The sequence below is a fragment of the Sinocyclocheilus rhinocerous genome, unplaced genomic scaffold (assembly GCF_001515625.1).
Source record: "Sinocyclocheilus rhinocerous isolate Xijiao unplaced genomic scaffold, SAMN03320098_v1.1 scaffold682, whole genome shotgun sequence".
Lineage (NCBI taxonomy): Eukaryota > Metazoa > Chordata > Actinopteri > Cypriniformes > Cyprinidae > Sinocyclocheilus > Sinocyclocheilus rhinocerous.
This window is the reverse complement of record NW_015642528.1, coordinates 2,317,574-2,334,114: the sequence shown is the minus strand read 5'-3', so window position 1 is coordinate 2,334,114 and position 16,541 is coordinate 2,317,574. Positions and strand designations below refer to the sequence as shown.

Below are 16,541 nucleotides of genomic sequence, written 5' to 3'. Positions count from 1 at the left end.
AGTTTTGGATGATGTGCTGTGGTTGCTAGGGTGCTGTAGATGATGTTTAATTGGGTTGCTAGGGTGTTCTGAGTGATGTTATGTGGTTGCTAGGTAGTTTTGGATGATACGATGTGGTTGCTAGGGTGTTGTGGGTGATGTGGTTGCTAGGGTGTTCTGGGTGATGTTATGTAGTTGCTAGGTAGTTTTGGATGATATGATGTGGTTGGTAGGGTGTTGTGGGTGATGTGATATGGTTGCTAGGGTGTTCTGGGTGATGCTATGTGGTTTCTAGGCAGTTTTGGATGATGTTCTGTGGCTGCTAGGTAGTTCTGGGTGGTTGCTAGGGTGTTGTGGGTGATGTGATGTGGTTGCTATGGTGTTCTGAGTGATGCTATGTAGTTGCTAGGTAGTTTTGGATGATGTGCTGTGGTTGCTAGGGTGCTGTGGGTGATGTTTAATTGGGTTGCTAGGGTGTTCTGAGTGATGCTATGTGGTTGCTAGGTAGTTTTGGATGATACGATGTGGTTGCTAGGGTGTTGTGGGTGATGTGGTTGCTAGGGTGTTCTGGGTGAAGTTATGTAGTTGCTAGGTAGTTTTGGATACTGTGCTGTGGTTGCTAGGGTGCTGTGGGTGATGTTTAATTGGGTTGCTAGGGTGTTCTGAGTGATGCTATGTGGTTGCTAGGTAGTTTTGGATGATGTTCTGTGGTTGCTAGGGTTATGTGGGTGATGTGGTTGCTAGGGTGTTCTGAGTGATGCTATGTAGTTGCTAGGTAGTTTTGGATGATGTGCTGTGGTTGCTAGGGTGCTGTGGGTGATGTTTAATTGGGTTGCTAGGGTGTTCTGAGTGATGCTATGTGGTTGCTAGGTACAGACTTTTCATTAGGACCCTAAAGAATCATATCAACTTGTGGAAAATGGGCATCCTATGACCCTTTTAAGCTAAGAATAAGGGCGGGGTTGACCTCGTTGCTATGGATGATGTCAGCCTATGCACACAGTGATTGGCTGATAGTCTGTCAAAGATTTATTCATAGAAATAATTCATGGAAATATTGTAGAGCACCATATTATGTTGAAGGTTTAAAAATAAAAATGATTGGATGATGTCAGCCTATGCACACAGTGATTGGCTGATAGTCTGTCAGAGATTTATTCATAGAAATATTGTAGAGCGCAATATTATGTTGCCATATTCAAATAAAGGTTTAAAAATAAAAATGATGATAATTGCCACATTCAAATAAAGATTTTAAAATGCAGACTAAATGTCTCTAATTAAACAAGTATATGTTCAGTTAATTGTCAGTCTCTCACATGTGTGCTTCTCGTAAACTAATAGCGGGTATGCATATAAACAGCCTTTTAATTAACAGAGTAGAATAATCATGACTGATAGTAAGACATGCAAACATCAAAACAAAACAAAAAAACTGAACGCAAGAACAGCTGTTACTTCTTGCCCAACTGGTTAAAGCAGCACTATGTAACTTTTTCTGTGTTCAAAATTTGCAAAAAATGTATATAATGAGCGAGTACATCATGAATTCATCTTCCAAACCGCATTGTTGTCTTATTCCAAATCACTACGGTACACTTATAATAAGTACTTATATTTGGACTATTGTAGCCTGGTCGGGTCGTCACCGCTGCGGAGGAACACATACCTGCGTGAATCGCCATAGACATAAACTTAAAGAAGTAGCTCCGGTTGGAATGTTCTTCCGCGGGATGTGTGCAGTTCTGTTTATTAACCGCTAGAGCGCCAAAAGTTACATAGTGCTGCTTTAATGAAAACAAAGATATAATCAAAGTTAAATTAGGAGTTGGGGTAACCTCCAAAACCAAAGGCGATGCCTTTTTAAAAGGTCATTATCATCAAATGTTTCTAAAATGTTTACATTCCAAGGCAGATTGCCGGCAACAGCCATTTTAGGATAGTTTGTGGCTTGGTCTTAGTGATTTAGGAGTCCTCTTCACTACTCACGTTTCACAGATTTAGGAGCTAACGTTAGTTTTAGTGCTAAAACGCTTTGTGAAATACTCTTAGAGCAAAAATGTAGGAGTCCTAAATTTAGGACTGACACGCCCATTATTTTTAAGATTTTCTTCTAAATCGGCGAGTTATGAGCTACTTTTAGGCTTAAGATGTTTTGTGAATACAGGCCCTGGTCTATTAGTACACAGAAGAGCACTATAAGAAGTTCATAGATTCAGAACTATAACCTTCAAAGAACAACAAAGTTATCCAAAAGAAATGCACAATCTCTAGGGGTCTAATGGGGCATTTTCTCACCTTTAGACAGTTTTTCCATAATCTGTGCTGTATATAATAGACCCTGGACCAGAAAATCAGTCTTAAGTTGCTGGGGTATATTTGTAGCAATAGCCAAAAATACATTGTATGAGTCAAAATTATAGATTTTTCTTTTGTGCCAAATTTTTATTTTTTTTGCACCTTCAGATTTTCAAATAGTTGTATCTCGGCCAAATATTGTCATATCCTAACAAACCACACATCAATGGAAAGCTTATTGATGCAGCTTTCAGATGATATATAAATCTCAATTTCGAAAAATGTACCCTTATGACTGGTTTTGTGGTCCAAGGTCACATATGAGAATGCAATAAATACAATGTATAGTAGCTTACAATGGAAATAAATTTGATCAAGTGTTTCATATTTTGCTTTAATGCTCACTAATGCTCATTTCCATGTATGTGCTTCTCATATCAGTGAATAAAGGCAACATGCTGGTTATTTAATCATTTTCCTGTGTCGTGGATTTGTTTACCTCATTGGCCAGCTATTTTCTGCAGTTCTGCAATCGTCCCTACCCCCATTTTCCCCGAACACACACACAATATAAGAGTAACTGACCATTCAAATCACCACAGCGTCAATAAAAGCGCCCTCCGCTGCCCGAAAAGAAATCCTGCATCCATCATCTCATTTCAGGAAAGCGGATGCACGGCGTCACGTGCAGTAAGAGCACGCGGATCCTGTCGCAATTTGGCGCCCTTTGTGTTTGAATTTGCACAGCGTTCTGACTCTCCAGTCAGCTCTTTTACGTGCGTGAGTATAAACTTTTAATTAACTTAAAACAAAGTTACTAGTACACGTAGTAATACGCAATCATTCATTGCTCACATTTCTAAGATTCTGATTATATAACTTCTATGTATGCATGATTATCATTATTTAATATAAAGCGGCTAATGGAGCTGTAGGTCTTATAGTAATATCTCCATTAATTCTTAAGATTAAGTGGTGAGCTATTAACCTTAATGACTTTAAGCATAGTTGATCTTTAGTTAGCAAATTTAAACTTAAATTCATTAGCAAGCCAAAGATACAAGGTCAGGAAAATAATAAATAAATAAATCTACCATCTCAGAATTTACAAACCACAAGCTACAAGTTATTGATCTTGTTGTGTACAATTCATCTTTGTATATTTTTATACCTCATAATTTCCAATAAAATGTTATAACAATCTTTTAGAGGAGCAACAGACTTCTCATTTAGTCTTCTTAAACTCTGTTCCTTTCTTGCAGTTGAACCAATGGATAGAACCAAGAACCCATCCTGCATTTTATCTTTTTCAATAATCTATGTCCCTCGAATACACAACACAGAAGAAAAGAGCTGTCATTACTTTCTATATCGTGATTTTAATGTAATACCAACCAAACAATTTTTAAAAAGTGGCAGAATTTCTTTAAAAAGCACAATTTTTATGTTTTTTCGGGGCTGAATTGTTTGTAGTATTATAAAAATGATAGTACCATCAGTTACGTTGATGTCAGGAGTGCAAATGCCACTTTTGGGTTTGGGCACATACAAGCTCCAGGACCATGAGCAGCTGAAAAAATCTGTCAGTTCTGCACTTCAAGCTGGATACAGAGCCTTTGACACAGGTGCAGTTTATGGAAATGAGGCACATCTAGGGCAAGTCCTCAAAGAGCTGCTGCCCAAGTATGGCCTAAGCCGTGAAGATGTGTTCATTATCAGCAAGCTTGCCCCGTTAGACCATGGGCCGAGGGCAAAGGAAGGCTGCCTGAGGAGTCTGGAGCAATTAGACTGTGACTACATCGACCTCTATCTAGTGCACTGGCCTGGGGTGGAGGGTCTTGACCCAGGGGATTCTCGTCATTCAGAGTATAGAGCGCAAAGCTGGGCGGCCCTAGAGAAGTTCTACGCCAGCGGGCGATTCAAGGCCATAGGGGTTTCAAACTACACTGCAAAGCACATTATGGAGCTGCTCATGAGTTGCCGCATCCCCCCAGCGGTTCTTCAGATTGAGTGTCAACCGAAGCTGATCCAGAGGGAACTGAGGGAATTATGTATGGAGACAGGCATCCACTTCCAGGCCTACTCTTCGCTGGGTAAAGGAGCTCTCCTGAGGGAGCCTGAGGTACTGGATATAGTGAGGAGCTGTGGTCGGACCCCTGCCCAGGTTCTCCTGAGGTGGGCTGTGCAGCAAGGCATCTCAGTTCTGCCTCGGTCCTCGCAGCCGTGCAGAGTGCAGGAGAATGCACAGGTGTTTGACTTCCAGCTAAGTGAGATGGATATAATGAGGCTGGATGCCTTGAACTGTGGAACAAGGTTTTGTAAACGAGACTCTAGCAAAATAGCTTAAGCCTGAACATATGACAATTTCTTTACTGTTCCCAAGGCAAAATAAATGTAAAATCCAGCAAATTAAATTATCATTGTAAATAGAGTCAATGATGTGATGCTTGCTTTAGTAGTATTAAAAATGCAATTTTTACATGCAATGACTTGAATACACCATTGATGAGCATGTGAATTACGTTTTTTTTTTTTTCAATTAAAAGTAAAAAATATGGTGATACGATGTATTTTTATGCAGTTAACCTTTTTATGTGCATGGTTAATTTAAGTTGTATAAGGCGGTGACCCACCAAAAATTAATATTTGAATTAATGACTAAAAAACAAAGATTAATACAAAGATTTGCCTGTCTTCTTTATAATGGACACTTTGACCAAATAACATAACACTAAATTCAGCCAGAAAATCTTTTATTTTGACCACAAAATTATAGAAAAAAGATAAAAACTTGTGATTGTTTTAAAAAGTATTTAAACAGTTCATCCATTACTCAATCTATGGTAACGAATATAAATATGTACAAGGAGCTTGAAACAGGAATGAAAGTATCATCAAGGCTGATAGTACAGAAACAGAACTTGTGTTGTTCATCTGCACATACGTTTGGCAGAAATTGAATGTTGTTTTACATACAAGACCAGCAGATGGAATATAAAAAGAAAAAATCCAATAGAGACTACAGACAACTCTACAATCAAGAAATATGTACATGAAAGGCAGTGAGGAATTGTTTTCCTGGTGACATATCCAAGTATAGTCAGCATAAAAGAGATGGCAGAATGGATGATTTCATCCAATCTTACTAGTTATTCACCACAACAGTTTGGCATTAAAAAACAAACCTGAGATGCAGCAACAAATGAACTGAAATAACTTTACCCGTATTATTGTTACCATCACTAACATGTACTTCACACAACTGACTTTATCCAGTGTCACAGTCCTTGAATTATATTTACATTTTGCAAGCAACCGCTCCAGCCTTTAGTACAACAAAACGCACATCTATATATCCATCTATAAAATACATCATAGAACACATTTCTTTGTCAAATATGAATTTAATACATATCAATAAATAGTTTTTAAATAGAGTTTCATTTTTTGAATCAGTATATAGAAAGATTGTCCAATGAACTGTAATATTTTAGAAGAGATTGTCCCTCTTAAGATTGTCAAATTGAATTAACACTGACAATTCCTTTATATAAACGTACGTTATTGCAGAGGTTATACCATTCTCTCAGATTGGTTTTGTACTAGCTTGAGCACATTGATTGACAAAAAGGCCATGATGGTGATCAGACCAGCCTTCGTCTGAGTGCAGCTCTCTGGTAACTGTTATTATGGTGTTTAAAGCATGACTACTTCATTCTCTGCCCTCCTCTTCTTTGGGACTCCAGAGGAACGAGAACCATCCTCGGTAGGTCTGTTTCTGGCTGTTCGCTCTTTTGACCTCCTAGGAACAACGAAACGACTTAATACTAAGTTTAAAGTCTATTAAATAGAAATGCATTCAGTGTACCATATAGCAAGCTCACCCCTTTGTCGAGCCATGTGTCAAATTCATCGCTCATTCTCCTCAGCTGTCGCCCGTACTTCTTCGCTTTCCACAGCACAGCAGGAGCAGATTGAGAACGACCTCTGAATGGAAGTCCATCTCCCGTTCCTCCGTTCTCCTCCGCCAATGCTCCATCCTGGGGCTCTGCTTCCTGCCAGCGGCTCACCGTATACACCTGAGACTCCGAATAGAGCCGCACACGCCCTGCAAAAGCACGTCGTCACATGGTAACAGAAACATTCCTTAAATCTAGGTCAATCTATGATGAATATCCTGAAACTCTGACCTGTTTAATGGCTAGTGTGGTTCTCTGAAGTTCTCACCTTGAGGAGAAATGTTTGGCAAGGTTTGATCCTGATGTTGTCCTTGGTTTTTGATTGTCTCTTCTCTTCCTTTCTTTTTGTCATTCCAGGTGCTGGAATCATCTTGATGGTCATGCAATGTGTTATCCATTGTAAGAGCTGGTGATAAGAGAATAGTATGATATTAATATTGCAATTTAAAGGGGATAAAACAATTAATGATCTAATATTATTTGGTATTAAATGATCAACTTTGACTGTTAGATTAATTTCTTAAAATTGAGACTAGCATTCGCTGGTTTTCCTAAATACATACCTGTGGATCTGGACGAATTCCAGGACAATAGATATGAATGTGCTCGTCTCAGTTGTCAGTGGCACTAGATGCTATTCCTTCTTATCTCCAGTACGATTAAGAGTTGCTTCTCCAGTTCTCAGCATATATTGATTGCCTCATGGCATGTGACACACCCAAACAACAACAATAGCTATAATTGCTACTTTATATAAGTTTCATATTTCTAAGGTTGAGTCGTGCTCATCTGAAAACGTCGTCGGCCAAAAATAATGGAAAAAAGATCCCGTTTTTCGTGACATTTAGTCGAAATGATTGTCTTCTCGCCGCAAGCAGTAGAGTGGCAAATTTCCAGTCCGGTTGTTGTTATCACTACAGTGTGTATGATCTAATTTCGGCTCGGATATTGTTGTTGTTCGTGGTCGTTTACAGTAGCTCTCCGCTCTCGGCCAATCAGAGCGCTCTCGGCTTCTTCGATCAGCCAATCGCAGCCCGCTGCTAGGGTGTTTTGGGCGCTCTCTGATGTAACGTCACTGTTGCGATAGGGTTTCGCGAGCCTTTACTGTCCAGTGACTTGTTTACCTCATCCGGGCCCCAGTCTCGCGGAAGAGGACGCAGCCGCCGCTGCCGCGAGAGAATTTGCAAAAGAAACACTTCGTTTAACTTTGTTTGCATGAAGTGGAGTTCAAAACAGTGCAATTTAGTTGGTGTTGCTATCCGTGTAATAACATCAGTCTTTGTACAGAGATGCTTTGTATAGTTATAACTTAAATTAATTTATTATGGAGAGTACTTATTATTGGTCTTTACCCTGAATGATTTGCTGTTTATTATACTGACTTAATTGAAAATTATTTAACACTTGTATTCATTTATATATTTTTAGTGTTATTTCTGTTCAAGAATTGAGGTCATAATGTGCATTTTCTCCGTTTGAACTGTAGATGGCAGAAGAGATCTTTGTTGAGTCAACAGAAGGAGTTGGTTATTTCTTTGCTTATGACTCATGCCTGCAGAACACAGAAATATATAGGTTAATAGGACCCATTACTGTGTAATTTACTGCATATGTTAAATATCTGTGATATAATCTTTACTAAGTATATAACGCTGTAGAATGTCCGTGTCTGTTGTACATGCAGTTCAATTTCTATTTGTAGCTATATTAAGACATTCTTGCAGGAACAAAATTGAGAAATGGTTGCTTGATAAATATCATGTTATTCCTGTCATAGACATATAACGTGAAGGCTCACTTTTTGTGAGTTGGATATTCACATTTGATTTAGCAGTTTTAGTTATCTGCCATGTTTTTCCCATTGTGAATGACTGACAGAGTATGGCTCTTTTAAAACACAAACACACAGATGTGCACATCCAAATGAGCATTCTGCAGGTGTTTTACTGAAATTTATGTAAATACATAAAAATGGGTTAAAACACAATATATAATGCAGCCAATTTGCCAACTGAATTTGTGAATACAAACTTGCATTGAATTTGAAAAAGATAGATAATGTTTTTGCAGCTGGCAAAAGATTTAGATAGCGAACATTGACAGCATCCTGGATGGACACATGTTTGAGGTCCTTGCAGAGTAATAAAAAATGAAGGGTCCTACTACTGTTTCTTATATTGTTAATACTGTTATTATCATTTTTGTGTTTTCATTGTGGTGACAGTGCTGCAATAAATAAATGTTAAATTTAAAAAAAATAAAACACTGTTTTAAACCAGATATGCTGGCCTTAGCTGGTTTGAGATGGTCTCCAAGCCTGGCCAAGCTGGTCCAGGGATGGCTTAAAAATGTAAAAGTGCCAACACCCTATAAAATCAGCCAACCAGGAGAATGAGAACCCAGCTAAGACAAGTGAATCAGTTTAGGCTTTTTTTTTTTTTCTCAGCATGGGAATTTAATTCCACAGCCAGCGACTTTGCCTTCAGGTAATTTTCATTAATGTAAAAACAGAGAAGTGCAGAAATGGAGTTCTTCAAATCACCCTCATTATTCTTCAACCTATAAAGGAAGATATTTTTATATTCAAACATTCTGAATTGGGACGAAAAAAAAACTGAAGAAAATGTACTAGATGCTAACTTCTTATTACATACCTGACAAGTGATTCAATAAAACTGCTGCTCACCTTTGGACCACTACAGTTATTGTTTGCAAAGTGTCATTATGGAATCAGTGCCACCAGTAGAGGGGTCAGAGGGTACAACGTTGAGGGTACAAAATTGATTTAGCCCTTCTGATGTGCACGTGTTTTTACACTCTAGCCAACGTAATTAGCATTTCTAATATGTCTATGCTACATCAGTGCCAATTTGATGAATTGTCGTCCAGTGTTGGCTCGCTCTGCCTGCTAGCGACACTCCGGCAAACCTGCACGCGTTGTAGCAAAATGTCCCCTCCCCTCTTTCTGCAGTCCACGCTGCTGAAAAAACGCCGCTTTTCGCACCCTGTCTCGGACTTCTGCACAATCCCATTCGCTGAAAAAAGAAACAGTGTTCATATCCATATTACCTTTTCCAGCATACTCCGCCAGTCTCCTCTCCTCCATCCGCATGGCGAGGCTGATGTTGATGCTGATGCGAGCGTATAGTTAGCATCTTCTCATTCACTCCCTCTGGCTCCACACGTCCATGTGCGGCTCTGATCATTCTCTTAATACGCTTCCCTTTCTCTTTCTCTTTTCCCTCCACTGTATAATATAATCTCCGCTTTTTTATACATAGATTTTTTTTCAGCACTCTTTTTTTCCTAAAATTCCATTGCTGGAAGCAGGCTTTTTATTTTATGAATTTTTCTAGTGTTTGGAATTATGTGAATGGGCTGTAGCTGGTGTTACTAAACATCTCGAAGATCTTTCGTCAGTTACTTTTTTATTCGAATTCGGTTTCAAGTCACGTCTCGTCTTGAACGTAAGACGCTCTTGTGTTTTGCCGCGAGATACAGTTTCTTAAATCAGCCTCGCCTCGAGTCTACAACTTGATTGGATTGTGCGTGTTTATGTTAGTTGTTTTCATTGTCTGAACTGTCAAACCAAGAACGCCACCGCTGTACAGCTCGCGCGCATCACCGCTGCTCCATGGAGACTTGAGCCGCGCGCACCGAGCGCATTCACTGTGAATTAAACCGAACTACAGAAGAGCAAGTCAACAGCGAGTGTTGGAGTCCACCGGAATACACACACCGTCTCTGTAAGTACAACGAATTTACTCACCACACCACATTATAATGTAACGAATACAGTATTATTAATTGTTACCAACCAGTCGCGAGGTTTAATATACACAAACCTAGCGAATCGATTGCAACAAATGAGTAACAGACCGCAGCCTCCATGTTTTCAGGTTACTGACGATTCTATGAAAAGAAACTATCACGTTCAGACATCCCACATTTATTAAAGATTATATAGACATTCCTCATTTAAACATACATAATTTTTTTTTTCAGGTGCAAAGTTGCTTGTCAAATTCCTCTCAGCCTATACAGGAGCTACTCAACAAAATGAACCTCTGTTAACGTACGTCTGTCTGTCAGAGCAGGTAAGATTGACTTTACTCATGTACTAAAACGGTTAAATTGAGTTACTATTCTGTACGCATATAGCTACAATTCCTTCTTAAATGTTTCGCTCTGGCCCCGCATAACTAGTAGTAAGCGCCACATAGTTTTCATACAGGCTGTGAATACTTAGCAGGCACAGTTCTCATGGAAACGCTCTCCTACTCTCACTACAGAGGCAGCCCACCTGTTTCAGATAAACATAGAATGTGATACCAGTATGCTGTGGTATGTAGGGAAACCCTCAGCTTCCAGATGCACTGACTTCAGATCAAAAACTACCCCCATGGGGAGCTTCTTCATAGAATTGAGACATATAAAAAAAAATCCTCTGCATTGTGCTGGTTTATTTCTCTCCCACATTGTTTGTGATGTGTAAAAAACCTCTGGCCGGTTTTGGCATGTTTTCCCTCTCTTTTGGAGAGGAGTGTGCTGCTTTTTGCTTTTAAATATTCTACTTTAAGGGATCATTCACCCCAAAATAATTATTTACTCTGTCATTCAATCCTCATATTGTTCCAAAACTGTATTACTCACTTGCTTCTGCATGAACTCACAAGATGATGTTTTAGTCCATACATAAAACATACAGATGTTTTTGTACCCCATTGACTTTTATTGTATGGACAATAACATTCTTCAAAAATTCAAAGTTTGTGGTATGCAGAACAAAGAAAGTCCATACAGTTTTGGAACGACATGCGCTCTTAAAAATAAAAGTTCTTTATTGGCATTGATGGTTCCATGTATAACCTTTAACATCTATTGCACCATAGGTTCTTTGGAGCGGAGAAAGGTTCTTTAGATTATTAAAATGTTTTCCCAATAAGAAAAATGGTTATTTTAAGAACTATTAACTGAAAGGTTCTTTTGGGAACCTTAAATGTTTTTTTTCTATGGCATCTCAGTGAAAACCCCCTTTTGGAACCTTCATTTTTTAAGAGTGTATGGGTGAGTAAATGATGAAGAATTTTTATTTTTGGATCATCTATCCTTTTAACATATAAGCAAATATAACAGATGGTCAGTTTGACAAACAAGATGCATTTGACAGACCTGCACTCATATGACACAATATCCTCACTAGGGAAATCAATTATGGCTATAATTTTGTTTGTTATATAATTATACTGCATCAAAACAGACTGTAGGCAAATGATACTCCTGCAGCTTGCATTTCAAATCAGTCCCGTCCATTTTCACTTTAGTTGATGGCATGAAATAGTCTGAAATATCTATTTTTAAGCCTGAATCATATAGTATGTCATTAGCAATGCCTGTGGTGTATACATCATGTGATCATTAGTGCCACATATATCATGTTTGCTAAAGGCTTGATTTAGTTTTGTTCCCACAATTCATAGTCTAGTCTGGCTGATGCCGTCTAGTTGTAAACTGCTATGTGTTCTCCTCTTGGTTTCACTGGCATTATTTCTTTTCCCCTAATGCCTGGAACCATTACTCACAGCTTGAGCTAATCGTAATGTTTCTGGCGAACTGAAAATAATCCCACTCTTGCTAAAGGCGGAATTCAGAAAGTGGTTTGTTTCCACTGCTGCTGCTTCTTTCATTATGTGGCGTGTCGGAATATTTGTACATCCTCTTGCTCTGAAAGCTCCGGAAGACGTGAATTATGTCGGCCAAGATTTAGAAACCCAATTTTGTTACAAGCATGAGTTTCCATAGGATTGTAAAGCCAGCAAGCCTGTCCAGGGAGCTCCATATGTGGCATAAGAATTATGGGTATAACTGTGTGCAAAACATCCAGAAAATTGGAGGTTTAAACCTTTTTTGTGCAGGCTTAAAGTTCTGTTTCTAAATCTTGAGGTTCTTTCAGTGCACTTCTTCTCGCCTCCACTTGCAGCTCATCCACCATTATTAACGCAGAGCCAGGGGCCCAGCACTAAAGCCTTCATATTTCACCCCAGTCCACAGCTCGCCTGCCCTTACAAATTGTTAGCACTGTAAAATTCAGTCAGGCGAACCATTACAATATCTTGCCCTTCTCGAGTCTCTGCACAATTGAGGTAAGCAAGCTCTGTCAAGCCATGTTATAGATAATATAAATATGGAGCCTTATTATGAGATATTTTTACCTGCTTTCCTCAGCCCTTTTAGAGTCTTTTGAGCTTTTACTTTAGTCAGCTACTTTCTGTCTGTATTAAAGGGGTCATGAACTGCCCCTGTTTTTTATTTTGTACTGTTCTCTGCTCCGTTTGAATAAGTGTGGCAGATTGTAGACTCGGAAGTAAACGCCCACTGCTATGATTTGCACACTTGTGTATGTTTAACAGTCCGTGTCCTTCACAGATGGGCGCTGCTGTGATTTAGGTTAAAAATGCATAAATACTCATATCAAACGATCCGTTTAACAGACAACGCAACAGTGATCATGTAATAAAAACAGTTACTTACACGTGTGTTGCGACATTACTGTCAGATCCAATATAGCCTAGTCGGCACAGCATCGTCTTTTAGTTTCAATCTTTTTGAAAATCTCGTGTCGAATTGTGCCTTGTTTGTAAACGAATCCATGGTAAAATGAAGTGAACAAAATACTGAGTTCTTACTAACATGGTCTGAAACTTCATTAAAAATAAAATTTCTCCACTCTTTCCTAATGTGTGGATCAGAAGGAAGGCGATGCAAAGACTGTTTTTTACCACAACTTGGCATTGTACAGCGTCTTGTTGTCTTCAGAGCATCTTTATTATTTGGTTTCTGCGTAGACCTGTGTGTTCGACTCTCTTGTAAATACTACATGCGTGAATCGGTGGGCGGGGCTAAAAAGGCAGCGATGTAGAAGCAGGCGTTGATCTTCTTCTGCGGAGGTGGAGTTTAGCCACACTGTTACATCATAGAGTTGTACATTCCACAAGCTGTCGTTTTGGCAGACTGGATTCAATGTAAGCTGTTTTTAGACTAATGAGAATGTTTTGCGTTCTGAAACTTACAGGATGTTTTTATAGTACAGTGACCTCTTATATATCAAAAGATCAAGGGAATTTTGGTTTCTGCAGTTCATGAGCCCTTTAAGGGTCTAAAATGTTGAGCTCATCCACTTTACACCACTTCCAGAAGTAGTCGAAAATGCATTCAACCAGACTGCTTTCATAGACACTCATGTGGTCAAATCCATTTGTACAGACACAAAAGACTGCATGCTACTGACATAATATGCAATCATTGTGAGACACATTGTGAGAAACTTGCACCAAACACGAAACAGCACACCAAAACAAACGATTCAAAACACACAGTTTTCTTTATCCTTTTCTTTGCTTAAGTGCAAGTAAATGTAATGTATTCAGGCAAATAATTTCATGTAATTCAATGAAAATGTATTATAGTTCAAATTTATACTAAATGAAATTAATTGAACAAAACTGGTTTTGTTTGACCCACTTAAGTAAATTTTTGTGTAATTTCATAATTATCTTTTAAATAAGGTTAACGTGTGGAATGTACACTGTAAAAAGTGGTAATGAAATTGTTACCTTTAAGCGCCACTTTTACCTCATTTAACACATAATTATTAGTTTTGTTAGTATAAATTAATGTATTTAGGTTGATTCAGTGATGCTAAATAATAATTTGAATAAAACTAGTTAATTTAAATGTTATCATTTTTCTCAGTGTACTGATGAGCGTTTATAGTAAACTAAAACTTCGATGTAATTAAAGTAAAAAAAAAAAAGATTATCAAGTCGTTTACATGTGCTTTTAAATTTTAGTCAAGACATCAAAGTATACATCTTTAAAGCATGACAAAAGATTATTAAAAAATAAAGATTTTAAATGTACTTTAATTTAATTTAAATAACGTTTTACAAGTGTACTTAATGTGTTAAGAAGCATAGTCATGAAGATATTTTCCTTTTAAGTACACTTAATTTTTGTTTCATTATTTTAAATTAACTGCATTTTTAAAAATAATCTTTTAAGATTTGAGCACACTTCTGTTTCACAAGGTTTGAGTTACACTTATTTATAATGAACATTTCGGTTGCCATCTTGGATTATTTTCACTGAGCCCTGCCAGGAAACTATGCATGTGATGCTGCCTTAGAATTTGGTTAAACTGAGGTATCTTAGGAGGCAGCATAATTACGATGACTATCTTAAGGAACAACCTTCACATGCATATGGATGCCTTAAATTGCTTCCTCTGCAGGCATCTCACTAAGTTTTGGAACAGTGCTTATGTGTTATTTGGCCATATGGCAGGTCGATTACGGACAGTTCAGAATTGAATGGCCCTTCCCTGTACAACGAATGCAAAATTGGTTCCTTTTGCTATTCAGGAGTGTCTCTTCATAGTAGGATTCATGCCATGATCAAAAAAAATGTCTGAAGACCCCAGAGAAATTGTTGATGCTGAAAAAGATATGAAGTGTAAAATATTGCTAAGAACCTGTGGCCATGTAGAAAATGTGTACCTGAAGATAACAGAACACCAATTCCCTGTCCAAGTAAAATGACTACAACAACAATCCTCAAAGCGTTTGAAAAGAACAGTATGGCAAGAATGAATGAGTATACACTCACCTTTCTGCATAAGGCACAAAGAGGTGACCTGGGGGAAAAAATCAAGGAGGAAATCACAGCTCTCCAAAAGAATATTCTCGTCTGTCTCAAATTGTTGATGCCAAAATGTTTGGCAAAAGCAAAATACGGGGTTCCAACAAAAAAGCACCTCATCCCAGTCACGTAGCATATCCTGGCTGTACCAAATGCGACTTGTAGCTTTCAGGAGGACACTGATTTCTGGATTTCACCACTAGTTATTTACCAAGGAATAACAGGGAGTCTGTTCATGGTTAGAAGCTTGAACCACAGATAGTACCGTAGTTTAGGCGTATATACGGTTTAAATTGAAGCTGAAGTGTAAAATTTCTATACTACTAATTGTATCAAAACTGCAATCAGAACTGAAAAATAATAATAATAGCTTTATATAACTTATATAACATTTCAAAGAACTTTCAAATATTTCCCATCTTCCATTGTTCAAAACTAGTATACTAAATGTGTAGGGTAACGCTTTACCTTAGGGAGCAATTTTCACTATTAACTAGTTGCTTATTAGCATGCATATTACTGACTGTTTATTAGTACTTATATAAAGCACATATTAATGCCTGACCATATATTATATCCCTTAATCCTGCTCCATACCTAAACCTAACAACTAACTATTATGCAGCAAATTATGAGTTTATTGAAGCAAAGGTCAATAATTTGTCAGTAGCAAAAGTCAATTGTTAATAGTTTGTTAATAGTGAGAACTAGTCCCTAAACTAAAGTGGGGACATGTAGGTTTATATTAATTTTAAAAGTAAGTGTGTTTTATATTTATTATATATTTCATTTTTATTAAACTATTCATTTATCTCCTTCACATTATATAAATAAAATAATATACTGTCTGCAAGACACTTTTTATATTCTATATTTATATTAATTTATATGCTTTTTCTCAGCTATGTTTTATATATATATTGTTTTTAAATGTATATTTATGCACTTAATATTCTATAAATAATATAATGCAATATCATTTTTACAATATCATTTAAATGCTTTTGCACCACTGTAGTCAGTTGAATCATGTTTATATATTCTCTGCCCTGCAAATCTGAAATTGGTTAATTTAATTAATACGATCAGCCTTATGCAACCCAAGACCTCCATCAGCTTTAATAATTGCTGTTTGTAAGTGTCTCTGCTAATGTAGCCAGATAATTCAGGATGTGGGGAAAAATGACTTTGATCTATACCTCTTTGTTTTCAAGGTGCCAGCCCTCATGCAGGAACTTCCATTTAGATTTAATATCAGCGTGCTGTTTTGCTTCTAGCATTTTTGACGCAGGGAATAGGGTTGTAGGGTGTCTCTACTGAGACACTGGTGATAGCTCCTCTGGGTTTCAGCAATTTATTTGCCTTTTGTAGTTGCTTCATGAGGCTTATGTTCTCTCTTCCTTTCTCTCCTGCTTCTGCTTTCCCCCTCTGTCCTTCCGTCCTACTCCTTCCCTCCTTCTCTTTATAATCATGATTCTGAATGCATATTTTAAGAAAACCTACTTCCTGTCGCTTGACTGCGATGTTAGTGTTTGTACATCCTGTAATGAATGCCAAAACTGGGTAATTATATAATAACATTAATCAAAAACAGTTTGACTCGTTTGG

General features: G+C 37.8%; 3 protein-coding genes across 4 annotated transcripts in view; 2 read left to right on the top strand and 1 right to left on the bottom strand.

Annotated features, from left to right (window-relative positions):
• Positions 1-2,594: 2,594 nt before the first annotated feature.
• Positions 2,595-4,771, top strand: LOC107756099 (uncharacterized oxidoreductase YtbE-like). Of its 2 annotated transcripts, none has more exons than XM_016573076.1 (2): positions 2,595-3,053; positions 3,540-4,771. In XM_016573076.1, exon 2 carries the CDS (start codon positions 3,761-3,763, stop codon positions 4,622-4,624), a length of 864 nt encoding a protein of 287 aa, XP_016428562.1. In that variant the 5' UTR covers positions 2,595-3,053; positions 3,540-3,760; the 3' UTR covers positions 4,625-4,771. The 2 variants fall into 2 exon arrangements, with proteins under 2 accessions (XP_016428562.1, XP_016428561.1); XM_016573075.1 differs by having other exon boundaries at positions 2,595-3,057.
• Positions 4,772-5,069: 298 nt separating this feature from the next.
• Positions 5,070-7,259, bottom strand: LOC107756098 (bcl2-associated agonist of cell death-like). The gene is made up of 4 exons (XM_016573074.1): positions 6,800-7,259; positions 6,505-6,642; positions 6,162-6,385; positions 5,070-6,079 (listed from the first exon to the last, which is right to left on the bottom strand). Exons 2-4 carry the CDS (start codon positions 6,632-6,634, stop codon positions 5,990-5,992), a joined length of 444 nt encoding a protein of 147 aa, XP_016428560.1. The 5' UTR covers positions 6,635-6,642; positions 6,800-7,259; the 3' UTR covers positions 5,070-5,989.
• A 2,437-nt stretch (positions 7,260-9,696) lies between these two features.
• Positions 9,697-16,541, top strand: part of LOC107756072 (sodium/calcium exchanger 1-like) — a 78,274-nt gene continuing 71,429 nt past the window's right edge. The window contains exons 1-2 of the mRNA XM_016573045.1: positions 9,697-9,982; positions 10,242-10,333. The gene's annotated coding sequence lies outside the window, so the exon portion shown is untranslated. The remainder of the gene's footprint in view (positions 9,983-10,241; positions 10,334-16,541) is intronic.